At 41.4% G+C, this 20,939-nt stretch overlaps 2 protein-coding genes across 4 annotated transcripts in view; one reads left to right on the top strand and one right to left on the bottom strand.

The window, feature by feature from the left end:
• LOC106611344 (structural maintenance of chromosomes 6) overlaps positions 1–11,456 on the top strand; it is a 34,250-nt gene extending 22,794 nt beyond the window's left edge. For all 3 annotated transcript variants that reach the window (XM_014211480.3, XM_014211482.3, XM_014211481.3), the window contains exons 18-27: positions 2,662–2,797; positions 3,112–3,192; positions 3,330–3,500; positions 3,700–3,837; positions 5,231–5,376; positions 7,246–7,371; positions 7,654–7,759; positions 8,084–8,236; positions 10,144–10,241; positions 10,357–11,456. In XM_014211480.3, the coding sequence (XP_014066955.3) occupies positions 2,662–2,797; positions 3,112–3,192; positions 3,330–3,500; positions 3,700–3,837; positions 5,231–5,376; positions 7,246–7,371; positions 7,654–7,759; positions 8,084–8,236; positions 10,144–10,241; positions 10,357–10,447 (1,246 nt within the window). In that variant the 3' untranslated portion in view covers positions 10,448–11,456. The remainder of the gene's footprint in view (positions 1–2,661; positions 2,798–3,111; positions 3,193–3,329; positions 3,501–3,699; positions 3,838–5,230; positions 5,377–7,245; positions 7,372–7,653; positions 7,760–8,083; positions 8,237–10,143; positions 10,242–10,356) is intronic.
• Positions 11,457–11,720: 264 nt separating this feature from the next.
• Positions 11,721–20,716, bottom strand: LOC100196798 (visinin-like 1b). Its single transcript, NM_001141820.1, is given in 4 exon segments — positions 11,721–13,906; positions 17,448–17,663; positions 17,947–18,113; positions 20,606–20,716. Coding segments are annotated over 3 exon segments (576 nt in total). The 5' UTR covers positions 18,109–18,113; positions 20,606–20,716; the 3' UTR covers positions 11,721–13,708.
• Positions 20,717–20,939: the final 223 nt, after the last annotated feature.

The raw sequence follows: 20,939 nt of genomic DNA, 5'->3' as shown, positions 1-20,939 counted from the left end.
GGTTTTCCAAATGGACATTGACCCCAAGAATACTTCCAAAGTTGTGGCAAAATGGCTTAAGGACAACAAAGTCATGGTATTGGAGTGGCCATCGCAAAGCCCTGACCTCAATCCTATAGAAAATTGGTGGGCAGAACTGAAAAGGCGTGTGCGAGCAAGGAGGTCTACAAACCTGACCTAGATACACCAGCTCTGTCAGGAGGAATGAGTCAAAATTCACCCAACTTATTATGGGAAGCTTGTGGAAGGCCACTCGAAATATTTGACCCAAGTTCAACAATTTAAAGGCAATGCTACCAAATACTAATTGAGTGTATGTAAACTTCTGACCCACTGGGAATGTGATGAAAGAAATAAAAGCTGAAATAAATCATTCTCTCTACTACTATTCTGACATTTCACATTCTTAAAATAAAGTGGTGATCCTAACTGATCTAAAATTGAATTTTTACTAGGATTAAATGTCTGGAATTGTGAAACTGAGTTTAAATGTATTTGGCTAAGGTGTATGTAAACTTCCGACTTCAACTGTGTGTGTGTGTGTGTGTGTGTGTGTGTGTGTGTGTGTGTGTGTGTGTGTGTGTGTGTGTGTGTGTGTGTGTGTGTGTATCATTGCGGACTGTGTGAAGTCCATTTATTCCTAACAAAGGCCGTAATTAATTTGCCAGAATTGTACATAATCATGACATAACATTTAAGGTTGTGCAATGTAACAGAAATATTTAGACTTAGGGATGCCACTCGTTAGATAAAATATGGAACGGTTCCGTATTTCACTGAAATGATAGTTTCCTGATTCGACCATATTAATGACCAAAGGCTCGTATTTCTGTGTGTTATTGTGTTATAATTAAGTCTATGATTTGATATTTGATAGAGCAGTCTGACTGAGCGATGGTAGGCAGCAGCAGGCTCGTAAGCATTCATTCAAACAGCACCTTCGTGCGTTTTGCCAGCAGCTCTTCGCAATTCTTCAAGCATTGCGCTGTTTATGACTTCAAGCCTATCAACTCCCAAGATTAGGCTGGTGTAACCAATGTGAAATGGCTAGCTAGTTAACGTGTGCGCGCTAATAGCGTTTCAAACGTCACTCGCTCTGAGACTTGGAGTAGTTGTTCCCCTTGCTCTACATGGGTAACGCTGTTTTGAGGGTGGCTGTTGTTGATGTGTTCCTGGTTCGAGCCCAGATAGGAGCGAGGAGAGGGACGGAAGCTATACTGTTACACTGGCAATACTAAAGTGCCTATAAGAACATCCAATAGTCAAAGGTATATGAAATACAAATCGTATAGAGAGAGAGAGTCCTATAATAACTACAACCTAAAACTTCTTACCTGGGAATATTGAAGACTCATGTTAAAAGGAACCACCAGCTTTCATATGTTCTGAGCAAGGAACTTAAACGTTAGCTTTTTTATATGGCACATATTGCACTTTTACTTTCTTCTGACACTTTTGTTTTTGCATTATTTAAACCAAATTGAACATGTTTCATTATTTATGAGGGTAAATTGATAGTATTTATGTATTATATTAAGTTAAAATAAGTGTTAATTCAGTATTTTTGTAATTGTCATTATTACAAATAAATATATATTTTTTTAAATCGGTCGATTTTAATCGGTATCGGCTTTTTTTGGTCCTCCAATTATCGGTATCGGCGTTGAAAAATCATAATCGGTCGACCTCTAATATGGGTGTGTGTGTACATACGTGTGTGTGTGTGTATGTATGTATGTATGTATGTATGTATGTATGTATGTATGTGTATATATATGTATATATGTATATATATATATGTATATATATATGTATATATGTATATATGTTTTTGATTATAGACCTAATTAAGTTGGTTTCCTCTCTCCTCAATTTTCTTGGATAATTAGGCTAAGGCAAGGGCTGTTTCCTCATCTCTGCTGCTGCCTCCGCCGCATTGTTCTCAATCCCAATATGCTGGGTAATTTTGCTAGTTTGCACAATAGCAACATAGGGGAAAGTGCCAACTCTACAGTGCGCTGACTATCATGTTTCAGAACCTTGGACAGGGACCATATACAACGCGGTAGAAAGCGAATTTGTCATTATATTAAATGTATTAGTGTTCCACCATTATTTTTTACATGATATAACCATACACAATTTCACTATCACATGTCTTAGAGTGATGGAATGTGCCATCCCTTTGGCCTCTGCCATGGATCAGTATCCTGAGACAGGCATGAATCAGACAGGTGCACCATGTAAAAAATTTGTCACAATTAATTTGTTACAGTCGACTAAATGGGATCAGCCCTAATATATACATATACAGTGTTTGGAGAGTTATGGGGGGCTGCCACACTGGGCGCACGGGGAACAGTTGTTATGGGGGGCTGCCACACTGGGCGCCCGGGGAGCAGTTGTTTTTGGGGGGTTAAGTGCCTTGCTCGAGGGCACAATAGCAGGCAATGGCATCAAGGATTTGATACCAGCAACCTTTCGGTTGCCAGCTCACGTTCCCCCTCCCCCCACCCACTCAGATTTTTCCAGTCAGTCCCGGGATTTGAACTGGCAAGCCTCTTAAACCGCCAGGCTACCTGCCGCCTTCATCCCATGAGATGATACTATCCTTCAGCATTGTATTGATTTGTAGTTTTATTGTTCTTTGTCATTGCTCAGCATGGTGGAGTCAGAGCTGGAGAACTACAAGGCCCAGCTCTCCCGATTTCAGCTTCACCTGAGCTCAGTCAATGAGGACATCCAGCGCATGGAGGCCAAACTACACAGCACAATCATGACTCTGAAAAAGACTCTGGTAATGTGTTGAACTGTGTTATGTGTTTGTCACTGCTCAGTTTTCTTCCCCAATTGTTAATTTTGAATAGGGACATATGCAATGAAAACATTGACACATTGAACTGACAACAGTCCAATGCATTGCACCATCACTACTCTGAAAAAGACTGGTGTTGTTGTAAACGTAAGCATTGCTGTAGATGTATCTGAAAGATATTGACAAATGTCCTGTATATTAATGCAGGGTGCGATCTGTTGTTGAGCATGTTACACCTCCTATGTAACGTAGGACATGCATGCTGTGTAACGGTCTACCTGTATATTTGAATCCAGGCCACAGTGAATCAGGTCAAGGCCGGTGTGACCGAGCTGGAGAATGTTGAGGAGGAACAGACTGATGACATCAGCACTTTGGTAAAATATAACTTTATTTATCCATGATTCCGAATGATGCCATGATTTCCTGTAGAGATGATCGATGTTGGTTGGATTGATTGAAGTGTTAACACGGTGCATTTCATTTAAACGTTTAACTTCATCAAATGCTACAGGAAGAAGTGGCTCAAGAGAACCAGCAGAGAATCGACAGTGAGAAGGAAACTGTGGAGGAAGCGAAGGAGGAGCTGGAGGAGCATAAGAGAACTACCAAGGAAGTTGATTGCCAGTATGTTGATGTGAGGAACAGGATAGAACAGCTGGCTGAGGAGACAGAACCACTGAAGGTACTGTAGACATGTTTGGAGTGCCTGATGCTGTAAAGATCAAAGCGCTTAGTAATGCCACTTGACAGACACTTTTATCCAGAGTAACTTTTATAGTTGAAATGGTCCCTAATGAAATTGGAGTTATTTGGTACAAACACATGAAACTGTTTGTAATGACGTTGTGCTTTGTGTTATTGTTTTGTTCTTGACTGACCAGGAGGAACAGGGTAAGGCTGAAGCACAGTGCAGTAAACTGGAACGAAACCTGAAGATCTTAGAGAAGAAACTCAAGGATCATCAGGACAACATGCAGGCTATGAGAAGTGATCTGGCTCTGAAAGAAGAGGAGGTCACAGTAAGCGATAATATTTGTCCCAATGTTGGAATCAACCCTAGTGCTGAGCGATTCACCGAAATGTTATATTTTTTTTTTTAACAACTAATTAACCAAAGTCGGTTCAGTTATTTGAATTCCATATAGTATATTTTTTCGTATCGTGATCGTGAGGGGATATAGAGAGCAGCTGTTGCTTAGCGACGTATCGTGATGTAAGGGGATCTAGAGAGCAGCTGTTGCTTAGCGACGTTTCGTGATCGTGAGGGGATCTAGAGAGCAGCTGTTGCTTAGCGACGTATCGTGATCGTGAGGGGATCTAGAGAGCAGCTGTTGCTTCGCGACGTATCGTGATGTAAGGGGATCTAGAGAGCAGCTGTTGCTTAGCGACGTTTTGTGATCGTGAGGGGATCTAGAGAGCAGCTGTTGCTTAGCGACGTATCGTGATCGTGAGGGGATCTAGAGAGCAGCTGTTGCTTAGCGACGTATCGTGATCGTGAGGGGATCTAGAGAGCAGCTGTTGCTTAGCGACGTATCGTGATCGTGAGGGGATCTAGAGAGCAGCTGTTGCTTAGCGACGTATCGTGATCGTATCTAGAGAGCAGCTGTTGCTTAGCAACGTTTCGTGATCGTGAGGGGATCTAGAGAGCAGCTGTTGCTTAGCGACGTATCGTGAGGGGATCTAGAGAGCAGCTGTTGCTTAGCGACGTATCGTGATCGTATCTAGAGAGCAGCTGTTGCTTAGCAACGTTTCGTGATCGTGAGGGGATCTAGAGAGCAGCTGTTGCTTAGCGACGTATCGTGATCGTGAGGGGATCTAGAGAGCAGCTGTTGCTTAGCGACGTATCGTGATCGTATCTAGAGAGCAGCTGTTGCTTAGCGTATCACTACCTGAAAATACATTATCTAAGTGATTGATAGCTGGTCTTCAGCAGTCATAAAATTATGCTTTATTTACTTTGAAGAACTACAAAATAGTGATTTAGTCAGACAGGATATACATCAGCTCTATAGAGATGAGATAATGACTTGGAATTAAATAATAGTCATAAAACAAATGTAGCCTAATATACACAACTGAAATATTTTATAAAAGTGATGTGGATAATTGATGGTTAATAAGTAATAATGGACAGTCCCTACCGTCATGGGACTTTTTGTTGTTTTATTCTGTGTTACAGCATTCAACCCAAATAATCTAACCGAAACAGAACCCACCTCAAACACAAATCAACCCATATATGGATATTTATTGGTGAATTACATAAGATGAATTTAAATTATTGTATGCATTTTTTTTGTCATCCCGCATGTTATTTTGATAAATAAAAAACAATGATGGGGCCAAATTGGGGAAAATGAAATGAACATACTGTAAATGGCAGTTGTTAACCTGTTTATAAACTGTTGACAGGAATTTGTGGCCAAAGCCAAAGAGATCAGCCCAGAGCGCCAACAGGTAGAGCGCAGCACCAGGAGTATTGATGTGGAGATCACGAGGTTACGGAGGAAGATCAGCGTTCAGGAGAGTAGCCATGGAGACCACGAGCAGGTGGTTAGGTAGGGTACTCCATCAGTACATATCCAAATGGCATGAATATTTCATAAAACAACTGTCTGTTGTCTTGTAATGTTTCATCTCTCGTGGACAGATTAGGTAAACACCAAATTAGGCAAGATTTTAGTTCTGAGTTATGGAGATTGTGATGTTAGAAGACGTTTCTGCCTGCTCCCACATGCTGTACCTACTGTGTTAAGGCATTTTGAAAATATTACTTTTCAAGGCCAATACTGTACGTTACTTTTGTATGTACAGTTGAAGTCGGAAGTTTACATACACCTTAGCCAAATACATTTAAACTCAGTTTTTCACAATTCCTGACATTTAATCCTAGTAAAAATTCCCTGTCTTCGCTCAGTTAGGATCACCACTTTATTTTAATAATGTGAAATGTCAGAATAATAGTAGTGATTTATTTCAGCTTTTATTTCTTTCATCACATTCCCAGTGGATCAGAAGTTTACATACACTCAATTAGTATTTGGTAGCATTGCCTTTAAATTGTTTAACTTGGGTCAAATGTTTCGGGTAGCCTTCCACAAGCTTCCCACAATAAGTTGGGTGAATTTTGGCCCATTCCTCCTGACAGAGCTGGTGTAACTGAGTCAGGTTTGTAGGCCTCCTTGCTTGCACAGGCTTTTTCCGTTCTGCCCACACATTTTCTATAGGATTGAGGTCAGGGCTTTGTGATGGCCACTCCAATACCTTGACTTTGTTGTCCTTAAGCCATTTTGCCACAACTTTGGAAGTATGCTTGGGGTCATTGTCCATTTGGAAGACCCATTTGCGTCCAAGCTTTAACTTCCTGACTGATGCCTTGATGTTGCTTCAATATATCCACATAATTTTCCGTCCTCATGATGCCATCTATTTTGTGAAGGGCACCAGTCCCTCCTGCAGCAAAGCACCCCCACAACATGATGCTGCCACCCCTGTGCTTCATGGTTGGGATGGTGTTCTTCGGCTTGCAAGCCTCCCCCTTTTTCCTCCAAACATAATGATGGTCATTATGGCCAAACAGTTCTATTTTTGTTTCATCAGACCAGAGGACATTTCTCCAAAAAGTACGATCTTTGTCCCCATGTGCAGTTTATGGCGGTTTGGGAGCAGTGGCTTCTTCCATGCTGAACGGCCTTTCAGGTTATGTCGATATAGGACTCGTTTTACTGTAGATATAAATACTTTTGGACCTGTTTCCTCCAGCATCTTCACACGGTCCTTTGCTGTTGTTCTGGGATTGATTTGCACTTTTCGCACCAAAGTACGTTCATCTCTAGGAGACAGAACGCGTCTCCTTCCTGTGTGGTATGACGGCTGCGTTGTCCCATGGTGTTTATACTTGCGTACTATTGTTTGTACAGATGAACGTGGTACCTTCAGGCGTTTGGAAATTGCTCCCAAGGATGAACCAGACTTGTGGAGGTCTACAATTGTTCTTCTGAGGTCTTGGCTTATTTCTTTTGATTTTCCCATGATGTCAAGCAAATAGGCTCTGAGTTTGAAGGTAGGCCTTGAAATACATCAACAGGTACACCTCCAATTGACTCAAATGATGTCAATTAGCCTATCAGAAGCTTCTAAAGCCATGACATCATTTTCTGGAATTTTCCAAGCTGTTTAAAGGCATAGTCAACTTAGTGTATGTAAACTTCTGACCCACTGGAATTGTGATTAAGTGAAAAAATCTGTCTGTAAACAATTGTTGGAAGAATTACTTGTGTCATGCACAAAGTAGATGTCTTAACCGACTTGCCAAAACTATAGTTTATTAAAAAGAAATTTGCGGAGAGTTTGAAAAACTAGTTTTAATGACTCCAAAGTAAGTCTATGTAAACTTCCGACTTCAACCATCTTTGTCTCTTCACCAGAGAGTATGCAGAGGCCCTGGCTAACTACAGGGACAAATCAAACCAAGTGAGAGATCTGAAGAAGTTCATTGATCGTCTTGACAACATAATGTCCGACAGGCAGACCCGGTACAAAATAATGCGCAGGTAATTCGTGATCATTTGACGCATTTCATAAAGGACAATCCCGCTTTGAAAATGCTCATGACTGTTGTAATTTATTTAAACCGCTCTAAACCCCCAAAATAATACTCTATGGCTCATTTCCCAGATACCGATTAAGCTTAAGCCTGTACAAATGTATGATCTCCATTGAGCATGCTTTTTAGGACACGACTGGCCCTTTTAGTCCACAACTTGCCCTATGAATACTGATTGTTGAATACCGTATGTTGAATATTCCCACACTCTTGACTTTTATGTACCTAGGTCCCTCTCTGTGAGATGCAAGTTGTACTTTAATAATTTCTTGATAAAGATGAATTGCTGTGGGTCCATGATGTTTGATCACAGCAGTGAGACGCTCTCCATCTCGGTATGTGTGCTAATCCACATAGTTTTCAAATGGCCTCCGTAGCTTTTACATAAATAAACTATCTGCATTCGTCAGAATCAATTTGACAAATAGATTTTCATCGTAATTGTTCAGTTCATTTATTTAGCTTTTTACAGGAATATGTTTGGCATTCAAGAGGACTGAGTTTAAGACAGCATTAAATCATCAGTATTTACAGACAACAGGACACACACATAACAACAACCAGATCAAACTAGACACTCAAGCTACAGATGTGAACTCCAACTCAATGTGTCCTGTTGTCTGTCTGTCCTCTTTAACCTCCTGGGCCTGTGTGTACAGGTGAAGCCGCCAGGCCGTGAGAACGACAGTATGAGTGACATGCGGTCTCTGTCTGGAGGAGAGAGATCCTTCTCTACAGTGTGTTTTATCCTCTCCCTCTGGGAGATCACTGAGTCCCCCTTCAGGTGCCTGGACGAGTTTGACGTCTACATGGTAAGACAGACCTACATGCATGCTTGTTATTTACACACCTGGAGTCACATTGTTTGTAAAATAGTATTTAATCAAAGTTCAAGTTAATGCTCATCTCCAAGACCTTTGTTTGAGCTGACGTGCTGAGACATTTTGAAATCCATGAAATCGTTGAAGATTACAACTTCTATGACTAATTTGAAGGCCCAATGCAGTCATTTTTTTTTATTAATATGAAATAATTTCTGGGTTACAACTAAGTACCTTAATGTAATACACTGAACAAAAATCTAAACTTAACATGCAACAATTTGAAAATATTTTACTGAGTTACATTTCGTATAAGGAAATCAGTCAATTGAAATTAATTCATTAGACCCTAATCTAAGGATTTCACATGACTGGGAATACAGATATGCATCTGTTGGTCACAGATACCTTAAAAAAAAAGGTAGGGGCGTGGATCAGAAAACCAGTCAGTATCTGGTGTGACCACCATTTGCCTCATGCAGCACAACATATCTCCTTCGCACAGCCATTGAAGAGGATTGTGGAATGTTGGCTCGCAATCTGCATTCCAGTTCATCCCAAAGATGTTCGATGGAGTTGAGGTCAGGGCGCTGTGCAGGCCAGTAAAGTTCTTCCCCACCGATCTGGACAAACCATTTCTGTATGGACTTTGCTTTGTGCACAGCTGAAAAGGGCCTTCCCCCAAACGGTTGCCACAAAGTTGGAAGTACAGAATCGTCTAGAATGTCATTGTATGCTGCAGCGATAAGATTTCCCTTCACTGGAAATAAGGGGCCCGAACCATGAAAAACAGCCCCAGACCATTATTCCTCCTCCACTAAACTGTATAGTTGGCACTGCATTGGGGCAGGTAGCGTTCTCCTGGTATCCGCCAAACCCAGATGAATCCGTTGGACTGATTCATCACTTTTTTTTTTATATATCATTTTTTTATTGTTATTTTACCAGGTAAGTTGACTGAGAACACATTCTCATTTACAGCAACGACCTGGGGAATAGTTTCAGGGGAGAGGAGGGGGATGAGTGAGCCAATTGTAAGCTGGGGATGATTCAGGTAACACTGCTCCAGAGTCCAATGGCGGTGAGCTTTACACCACGCAAGCTGGAGCTTGGCATTGCTCATGGTGATCTTAGGCTTGTGTGTGGCTGCTCAGCCATGGAAACCAATTTCATGAAGCTCCCGACGAAAAGTTATTGTGCTGACTTTGCTTCCAGAGGCAGTTTGGAACTCGGTAGTGAGTGTTGCAACTGAGGACAGACTATTTTTACGCGCTACACACGTCATCACTCGGCGGTCCCGTTCTGTGAGCTTGTGTGGCCTACCACTTCGCGGCTGAGCCGATGCTCCTAGATGTTTCCACTTCACAATAACAGCACTTACAGTTGACCGGGGCAGCTAACGCAGGGTGGAAATTGTACAAACTAACTTGTTGGAAAGGTGGCATCCTATGACGGTGCCATGTTGAAAGTCACTCAGCTCTTCAGTAAGGCCATTCTACTGCCAATGTTTGTCAATGGAGATTGCATGGATGTGTGCTCAATTTTATACACCTGTCAACAAACGGGTGTGGCTGAAATAGCCAAATCCACAAATGTTTATATATATATATATATATATATATATATATATAGTGCATCTGTGACTAAGATGCATATCTGTATTCCCAGTTAGGGCCTAATGAATTTTATTTCAATTGACTGATTTCCTCAAATGAAAAACTTTGAAATTGTTGCATGTTGCATTCATATTTTTTTTCAGTATATTTTTTTGGTTTTTGTATCCTGTTTTGACCCCAGGAAGAGTAGCCGCTGCTTTGACAGCGGCTAATTGGGGATCCCAACAAAAGTCTTACTGAATCAACGCTGGTAAAAAATTGTCTCCAATTTGTTTTCCAAAGGACATGCACAATCGTCGTATCTCATTGGATCTCCTCCTGGAGCTGTCAGAACGGCAGCACCTTCGTCAGTTCTTCTTCATCACCCCCCTATCTACCAGGTAGGAGATAGGAGGAGGACATTGTACATGTGTATATTGCCCTTATCCCTTATTGATCTTACGCAGAACATTAAAGATGTGGTGTTGGTGTTTCTCTCAAACTTTTTTCTTTCAGCAATTTGCCAAAAAGTGACCACATCAAGATACATCAGCTGCAGGATCCAGAGAGGGCAGGAGGACATACAGGAGATGAAGACCTGGGGTAGTTGATAGATGTCAGTGTTGGGGTCAATTTGGTTAGTAAACCAAATTCCAATTTGTACTTCCTGAATTTACTGGAATTGAAATGGAGTTGACCCCAACCCTGATAGATGGTGGATTAGGCCATCGTCATGCCTAACAAGCCATTAGAACAGTGCAGGATTTTTAAACACATTCTATTCATGTTTGCTAGAAGTGAATACGTAAGCCTCTCTGGGAGACTTAAGACTCTGCTTTATTGTTGTGCGCCATGCAGACGGATGAATTATGAAGAATTCCCCTTATGATACAGTATGTAGGCCTATATACTTTCATAGTGGCTGTGTGGATACATCTTTATTGTATTGTCAACACCGTTACTTTCACATATCTCTATGCATATTTAACATTTTCTACATATTAAAGCTGCAATGTGTAACTTTTTGAGAATGACCCAACCAAATTCGCTTAGAAATGTGTGTTATAGTTCTCATTGAAAGCAAGTCTAAGAAGTGGCAGATCTGTTCTATGTGAGCTATGTCTATGCTTCCCGTTCTTACGTTTTGTCTCTCTTACTTTCGGTTTTGTACACCAGCTTCAAATAGCTGAAAATACAATATTTTTGTTTATGGAAAATATATTTCACAGCTGTTTAGATGGTACAATGATTCTTATTATTGAGCATCTTTAATTGCTTGTAATTTAAATTCTGTAAATTTGGTTTTGGCTGATTTGTTGATTGACTTTTTTCAGCTTACTGTATGTGTACACTCGATGTAGATATCTTTGACTTTGATTACAGTTAGTAATACACTGTATAATTTTGATACATTGGGAATTCTGTTTTGTTTCATTCCTTGTTCAGAAACAATTTGCCAACCCTGCTATTGATTTAACTGTAATATGTTTAGGTTACTGCTGATGATGTGCTTTAAACTACTGTCAATTGAAAGATGTTTTACGCATCAAATTTTTCTAACCTAATTTATATGTTAATTCTTGTTACATTGTTACAATAAAATGGATTAACAAATATTAGCTGATCAATCTGTTATTGGTTGTAATACATAATATTACAGACATTGGGGAAAATAAACAAATGCAAATACCTGTATCTTAAATTAGAGAATCTTGAAAGGCCAATAATTCACCTCGAACAACAACAACAGAATGCTTATGTTTGGAACCTAACAGGTTGCTAAACAGCATCATATTTTTTATGTTGGATAAGCAAGCAAGGAAATATGTACCATCATTGATTGCCTGGATAATGAATAGAATCACACTTACCAGACCATGCCTTTTGTAAAAGCCCATAGATGTTTATTTGATTGCGTTTCTTTAGTACTACATAAAGAATGTAACCATGTCATTTTGGGTGCAACACATGCAACATGTATAAAAAGAACAAAACTAACAAAATACACAACTTTTTTTTAATTGGATTTTTCAAATTTAGTATAAACATTTACTTGACAAAGATTGTTGCCATGGAGATAGGATCACCCTGTTGTAGTAATAATATAGACTAATGATAATAAACAACTATGAGCATTCAAGTCTACATGATGATGTATCCAGAACTATGAAAAACAGGGCCAGATTCCACTGGTACAGTAAGGAGACTGTCTGCTAGTACATGCCTGCATAGCTTCCAAGTGGTAAGTCAGTCTGCTTATGTTCAATAAAAAGTACATTTTCACAATCTCTGTAATCCATATAGGTGTACATTTGATACAGGACTGCAACCTTTAGTTTCAGAAACTATGTTTTCATCCTAGCACTTGTATCTCGTGGAGGATTCTGCATCTGTTAAAGACCATTGTAAACTTAGATTGAGATTAGAAGATGAAACCTTTTGATAATTTTTTTATTTTAATATAAAAGTACCGTTGGTAGTAATGCAGTATGTCCGGTGAACTCATGTAAGGCTTTTCTGCTCTGGAAATAAGCGCTTCATTTACAAGCTCCAGACGCCGTGCTCTGTGTTACGGTAAACCTATTGATATGTATGATGTAACTTTGTATTGTAAATAGTGGGCAAATGTACAGGCTGAGAAATCCAACCTATTAGGATGTTATTATGGTGTATAATGTATCCAGCAATGCTAAGAGTGATGGGTGACTAATATTGAAGCTAGATTAGCATTGGCTTGGTGATTGATTGATTTTGATAGCAACAGAATAATATAATGGATAGATAACCACTGGGCACAGATGTCATTTCAACGTCTAGTTTTGATTTACATTTGGTTGAGTTGTCCACTAATGTGAAATCAACAACAAATGTCACCATGTCATTGGATTTAGGTTCAAAGTTTTTTTTTTTTTTAAATGATGTGGAAATAAGACTCAACCAGTTTCTGCCCAGTGGGTAGTATATTATCAGCAGCAGATTTATTGTCTAGTTTTCAAATTACTGCTCTCCTTTAATTCAATACTACATTTTCAGATTTATCTTCTGTATGTGTGAGAAGTTATAACCAGGGCCCATATTATCTGTCGTTCAAGAACTCAAGTGTCACATTAATTACACATGTATACGTTATTAAATATGAGGGCAACAACAGAATGTTAATCGTGTCGGTGAATCACTACTGTACATCCCATGCAACAATACCAAACGCTTTTTGGAGGGGGGTTCTCCCACTTGCAGATGCAACTATTTAACAAGAGGTTCGATTATAGAGTCTGAACACAAAACACATGCATGCAAAGATTAGAACCTACACATCAGTTCCAGAACTTCAGTTCCAGTCAGTCTGAACAGAACACCTTATTTGGAAAGAACAAGGATCTCCTCTATTTTTCCAAGAGCTCAATAAGTTTGGGTATTATAGAGACAAGTTACAATGATCATAGGAATGATTGTTCATTACCAGCATGTTAAGCATTAGCAGCTAGCTGCAGCAGTGGACATGGATTGTCTAAATACTGCAGGAACAAAATCATTCAATGTATAGCGCTTCACTGATATACAAGCTAGCCACAAAGTGAATGGGTAAGTGGAATAGGATTACTTGTGCACAATTCACATTGGCAGGTCAGGTTCGATAAAATATAAATGTATCATGATACTGTGTAATGTAATATATTAAAAATGATTCCGCTATTTGACATTCTCATGCATACAACCACAAGAAGCAAGTCCATTGAAAAATAGTCCAAGCATAATTTTTTTCCTGTGGAAAAGGCTGAGAAGAAGAAGAAGAACTTAATGAAACATTTAAAACGTGCTGCCTGTCCGCAGAGTGTGCACGTCTGCTTTTATACAGATGAGCACCTCCTCACTTCTGCATATCACACTGCAAGAGGAGCACGATGGACGGATCACTCTTGGCCGCCTCTTTGAACTCATCCAATGAGATCTGGTCATCGTTATTCTTATCCATCTTGCTGAAGATCCTGTCCACCCGTTGCTCCGGTGTTAGGCCATCCTCGTTCATCTTCATCATGATCACAGTGCCCACCATTTTGTATATGGCCTATAGACAACCAGGGTTAATAGGTGAGGCGATACCACAGAAAGGAACAGGAGTGTAATGAATTCAAGAAAGACCTTTCACACAGTCTTGGTTAATCTGTTAACATGTTCAAAGTTTAATCTTGATACTTCTGCAGTTATATACCAATGTTCCCCACTGTAATATATATATATAACATAACACACTGCCCTTACCCACCTGGACAGAAGGAATGCATACGGTGCATTGGGAAAGTATTCAGACCCCTTGACTTTTTCCATGTTTTGTTACGTTACAGCCTTATTCTAAAATGTATTAAATGGTTTTTTCGTTATCAATCTACAGACAATACCCCATAATGACAAAGCAAAACAGGTTTTTAGACATTTTTGCAAATGTAAAAAAAAATAATAATAATAATGAAATCACATTTACATAAGTATTCAGACCCTTTACTCAGTACTATGTTGAAGCAACTTTGGCAGCGATTACAGCCTTCTTGGGTATGACGCTACAAGCCTAGCACATCTGTATTTGGGGAGTTTCTCCCATTCTTCTCTGCAGATCCTCTCAAGGTCTGTCAGGTTGGATGGGGAGAGTTGCTGCACAGCTACTTTCAGGTCTCTCCAGAGATGTTCGATCGGGTTCAAGTCCGGGCTCTGGCTGGGCCACTCAAGGACTTTCAGAAACTTGTCCCGAAGCCACTCCTGTGTTGTCTTGGCTGTGTGCTTAGGGTTGTTGTCCTGTTGGAAGGTAAACCTTCAGCCCAGTCTGAGGTCCTGAGAGCTCTGGAATAGGTTTTCATCAAGGATCTCTCTGTACTAGGCTCCGTTCATCTTTCCCTCGATCCTGACTAGTCTCACAGTCCCTGCTGCTGAAAAACAAACCCCACAGCATGATGCTGCCACCACCGTGCTTCCAGAGGGATGGTGCCAGGTTTCCTCCAGACGTGACACTTGACATTCAGGCAAAGAGTTCAATCTTGGTTTCATCAGACCAGAGAATCTTGTTTCTCATGGTCTGAGTCCTTTAGGTGCCTTTTGGTAAACTCCGAGTGGGCTGTCATGTGCCTTTTACTGAGGAGTGGCTTCCGTCTGTCCACTACTCTGAACAAGGCCCTTCTGCCCCGATGGCTCAGTTTCGCCAGGTGGCCAGCTCTAGGAAGAGTCTTGTTAGTTCTAAACTTCTTCCATTTAAGAATGATGGAGGCCACTGTGTTCTTGTGGACTTTCAATGCTGAAGACATTTTTTTGGTACCCTTCCCCGGATCTGTGCCTCGACACAATCCTGTCTCGGAGCTCTACGAATAATTCCTTTGACGTCATGGCTTGGTTTTTGCTCTGACATGCACTGTCAACTTTGGGACCTTAAATAGACAGATGTGTGCCTTTCCAAATCATGTCCAATCAATTGAATTTACCACAGGTGGACTCCAGTCAAATTGTAGAAACATCTCAAGGTTGATCAATGGAAACAGGATGCACCTGAGCTCAATTTCAGGTCTCATAGCAAAGGGTCTGAATACTTATGTAAGTAAGGTATTTATTTTTTATTTTTAATACATTTTCAAAAGGTCTAAACCTGTTTTCGCTTTGTCATTATGGGGTATTATGTGTAGATAAGGATTTTTTATTTATTTAATCAATTTTAGAATAAGGCTGTAATGGAACAAAATGTGGAAAAAGTCAAGGGGTCTGAATACTTTCCAAATGCACTGTATGTGAGGATGCTGTTTATCGAGTATGGCTCGGCCTTCAATACCATAGTGCTCTATAAGCTCATTACAATCGGCCCTGGGTCTGAACTCCTCCCTATTCAACTGTGTCCTGGACTTGCTGATGGGCAGCCCCCAAGTTGGGAAGGTAGGCAACATTACCACCTCGACACTGATTCTCAACACGTGGGCCCCACAAGGGTGTGTCCTCAGTCCCCTCCTGTACTCCCTGTATACCCACGACTGACTGGCCTCACACAGTTCCAACTCCATCATCAAGTTAGCTGATGACGCGACAGTAGTAGGCCTGATTACCAACAACAACGATACGGCCTACAGGGAGGAGGTAGGCACTCTGACGGCGTGGCGCCAGGTAACCAACCTCTCCCTCAACGTTAGCAAAACAAAGGAGCTGACTGTGGACTTCAGGTGGAACCAGGCTGGACACTCCCATCCTCATCAACAGGGCGGCCGTGGAGACAGTCAATAACTTCAAATTCCTCTGCGTACACATCTAAAAGAAGCTGAAATGGTCAAACCACTCGGAGACCATGGGGAAGAAGAAACGACAGCAACTCTTCAACCTCAGGATGCTGCCCCCGAGGCCCCTCAGTGTTCTACGGGAGCACCATCGAGAGCATACTGTCAGTCTGCATCACAGCCTGGTACGGCAATTCCACCACCGCAGACAGCAATGCACTTCAGAGGTTGATACGTGCAGCCGAACGCACCATTTGGGTGCACACTTCCTGCCCTACAGGACACCTACACCACCAAGTGTCACAGGAAGGCCAAGATGATCATCAGGGACCCAAGCCACCCAAGACACGCCCTGTTCTCCCTGCTTCAATCACTCAGATGTGGGTAGTACAGGAGCATCATGGCAAAAACTGGAAGACTGGCCAATAGTTTCTACCCTCAGACCATCAGGGTGTTGAACAGTCAGCAACCTACTCCGCCAATTGACATTTTCTCCCCACACCCCCTCAACGGTCACTTACCTGCTGCTCCCCCGAGGGACATCCCACCCCTCTCAACGGTCACTTACCTTACCTGCTGCTCCCCCTAGGGACATCCCACCCCCGTCAACGGTCACTTACCTGCTGCTCCCCCTAGGGACATCCCACCCCCGTCAACGGTCACTTACCTGCTGCTATCCCTAGGGACATCCCACCCCCCTCAACGGTCACTTACCTGCTGCTATCCCTAGGGATATCCCACCCCCCTCAACGGTCACTTACCTGCTGCTATCCCTAGGGATATCCCACCCCCCTCAACGGTCACTTACCTGCTGCTATCCCTAGGGATATCCCACCCCCCTCAACGGTCACTTACCTGCTGCTATCCCTAGGGATATCCCACCCCCCTCAACGGTCACTTACCTGCTGCTATCCCTAGGGATATCCCACCCCCCCTCAACGGTCACTTACCTGCTGCTATCCCTAGGGATATCCCACCCCCCTCAACGGTCACTTACCTGCTGCTATCCCTAGGGATATCCCACCCCCCTCAACGGTCACTTACCTGCTGCTATCCCTAGGGACACACGTTCTCCTGATTTATCTAGCGGCTAAACTCGATCGTCCTCTGTCTCAATGTTTCTTTTAGTCATGTTTGTCTTTGTAGCATACATTCAAATAACATGCACTGCTGATTAATTAAAACTGGATAAACAACTTAAACAGCTAGTATAAGCTTCATGGGTACAAGTAAATCAACAAACATATAGGGCTGGTTCCCGGACACGGATTAAACCTAGTAATGGACTAAAACGGCTTAATCTGTGTCCGGGAAGTCAAGTAGGCTTAATCTGTGTCCGGGAAGCCAGCCATCAGTGTTATTCCTTACCTCGATGATCTCTAACATCTCCACCCTGGTGATCTTGCCGTCTCCATCCAGATCGTACATGTTGAAGGCCCAGTTGAGCTTCTGCTCGAAGCTGCCACGCGATGTGATGGACAGGGCACAGATGAACTCTCGGAAGTCGATGGTGCCGTCGCTGTTCTTGTCGAAGGTCCTGAAGGCATGCTGTGCAAACTTCGACGCATCGCCGTACGGGAAGAACTGCAAAGTTGAAACATTTATTGAGAGACAGCTGTGATATCCAACTATTTAAAAACATCTATTTTTAACTAGCATTATGATTGGTTAATATGACGGGGAAAACATGAACAACAGTGCAGTTCTAATATAGAGAAATCAAACCCTGATTCTGTCTGTTCTAGCTTCACAAAGGTTTCTTACAATCACATTATATAATCAGGATATCAATCATTTCCCTAGCTAGAAGTTATAACACCATATACATCATTTCTCCAGCATCGGGTGTACCACACCTCATACACACCTTGATATAGAGTTGTTGAAACTCGTCCAGGTTCAGTCTACCACTGGGGCAGTCTTTGAGGAAGCCTTTGTACCACTGCTTCAGCTCATGTTCGTTAAACTCTGTGCTCTTCACCAGGTCCTCCATCACCTCAGGGGTCAGCTTGCTGTTCTGTTTTCCCATGATGCCTGTGGTGCAGGAAGGATTTATTTTGAATAGAAAGGAAACTCCAGCACACATTTAATAGATCATAGACCAGCGTTTCAGTCTCAATAAACCTTCATCAAGGAGTTGTTCTACTAACATGTAGTACAATATAGCACAGTATGTAAAACATGCCTTTATTTTATTTCTATCATGGTTATAGATAAAGCCTATCACACATTCAAATGTATGCTGTGCATTGTAGTGCGTTATGCATAGCGCATAAGATGTTATAAACATGCTTATAATGCATTATGATGGGAGGGTTTTCATAGGAAGTTTTACCAACAATTTTGCTCTCAAACCTGTTTTGTGTCAAACAGTCCTTTTGTAAAACAAAAATTTAAACCCGAAAAAACAATAATAAATTGCTTGGTTGATTTCAATGAGGTTGATTTTGACATGCACAGATGCTTTCCCTGCCTGACGCCAGTGTTCTATTTGTGTTCTCTAAATCTGTTGGCTCCACATCACATCTGGCCTGACATCACAGTGTCGGACAGGACCACTGCCGTCAGCACGACCACTTCATCAAGCATTCGATCATCACCTATCAGGTTAACCGTCTGCATTTGACCTGTAGACTGTGGTCTTGTGTGACAGACTGTCATACGCCACTTTTGGTTCCATGATTACCTGTAGCCTGACACATGGGATGCTTCACAAATGACACCCTATTCCCTTTATAGGGCTCTGCTCAAAAGTAGTGCACTATATAGGGAATAGAGTGCCATTTGGGACATACACCTGGACTTTTAATTGCAGTTTATGTTTAATAACCTCGATGTAGAAACCTCCAGAGGAATCTATTCATGAATGGAAACAGAGTGAGTGATAAGGTATCCATCACATAGTGGAGGGATTAGATGAAGTCAGTGTGTAGCCCATAGGGTGTATGGGCAACAGGCTATCGTTAGTACTTCGGTGATCCTATAAAGCCTTTTGACTAATGAATAAACAAGGGAATCAGCCCATCTGGTGAGCTGCTCTCTGATCCTCTTCAATAATAAAAACGTGCAATTCTGACAGCCTGGATTAACATTAGCTGCTGCTGACACCTGTCTTGCAAATATGTTGACCACAGTATATTATGTAAACTATATGGGTGTTCATATTGTAGCCTATATGCGAAATGTCAGATGTTATCCTGACCTGTCCTAGAAAACATAATCCAAATCAAATTAACTCTGACTATTTATAAATTGACAATTGAGGGAGATCACGATAACTGGAACAACCATCATATGATAAAAACAAGTTGATGGCCTTGGGTGTAGGCTATGCAGTAGGATAGGCATACAGTATATTGTCATGTAGTCATGGACAGCGAGCACTGTGCTTGAACCAACAACCATGTGTTAAGGTCACAATTTAGTAAGGAACTCCCCTCACCTGGTTGTCTAGGGCTTAATTGAAAGGAAAAACTAAAACCAGCAGACAGTTGGGCCTCCATGGAAGGAGTTTAACACCCCTGATCTACATAACCATTACACAGGCACACTATATTGACATGAGCTTGGCTTATTTGCAATGTAGGCTATGTTGCATACCCAACATTTTGCGCAAACTATATTTTTCATTCAAAAATGACATATATTTAGATGACGCAACCAAAAAGGCTTGTGTTTAAATAATTTAGATGTTACATAACATAAAATGAGCCTAAGTCATTAGGCTACTATGCATCGAATGACCTTGAGGAGAAACATATTGAGCGAAGATAGGAGAGAGAAATGATCAGGGGGCAAGGTGAAAATGGGTTTGGCTCCTACGGTCTATTTGTTCATCTAAGATTAACGTCGTTAGACATTTAACAAGGTATAGGTGTCCACCTCACATGTACGCGCAAAACTAACATGTGATGTGGATAGAAATAGGCTATTTATTTGCAGACAGAACATGTCGTTTCAGTTATCCAGTTCATGGTATGAGTCTGCTCGGAGAGAGAGCGAGAGAGAGGTATGCAAGTGCATTCCGATAGAAACGACGCAGTGGTGAGCGAATTAAACCTCGTAAGTGATAACCCGCCTGAAATCACACCACTCTATTTCTCGTGTCATTTTTCAGCCTGCGCATAATCTTAAAATATGACAAAAACTGACAATCAACCCATAAAATGACATGATTGTTTGGACATTCTCATGAAATGTGAATAGAACAACGAGAAAAACACGATTTTGATATTATTTTCTAAATATAATGAATTAACTCAGGATGTTTTTAAAACGTTATGTATTAATTTTAATGATGGATGCGCAGGTGACAATTCCTCCCCCGAATAAAACGCAAAATCTCTCCCCAAATCTCATTAATCAAATGTGTTTTTGAGGGCAGGATACCCCCATTATGAGATACATCGTGAATGGAAATGATTAGCCTATGTCTCTAGACAATCATACAAAATAATTAAAAAAAACATGATATGACAACATAAAAACAACATTCACTGTGTCTGCTGCAGACAAATGATTCTTACCTTATTTTGGAGATGCTACCGCTAATGGCAGTCTGTACTGTCGTCTGTTAGACACTGTAAAAACCTCCCGATGATCAAGAATGCCCAAATGGGACTATCCCTGAAATTGGCCTCTTCAGGACGCAGAGAAAAAAATTACGGGTTTCCGTGCTATTCCAAATGAGGCAGGCAGCAGCGGCAGTATAGGGACCGATCCCACGCTCGTCTCGTCGTTGGTGGTTATGCGACTCTAGACATACGGCGTCTGTTGCCCCTGCTCCGTGCATTGCTCCATTGCTTGATTTTATACATTTGCATCGATAAAATAAGTATAGGCTTGTCTATGACTTAAAAG

This window comes from Salmo salar, chromosome 09 (assembly GCF_965601325.2).
Source record: "Salmo salar chromosome 09, fSalSal1, whole genome shotgun sequence".
In the NCBI taxonomy this organism is placed as follows: Eukaryota; Metazoa; Chordata; class Actinopteri; order Salmoniformes; family Salmonidae; genus Salmo; species Salmo salar.
This window is presented reverse-complemented; position numbering and strand designations above follow the sequence as displayed.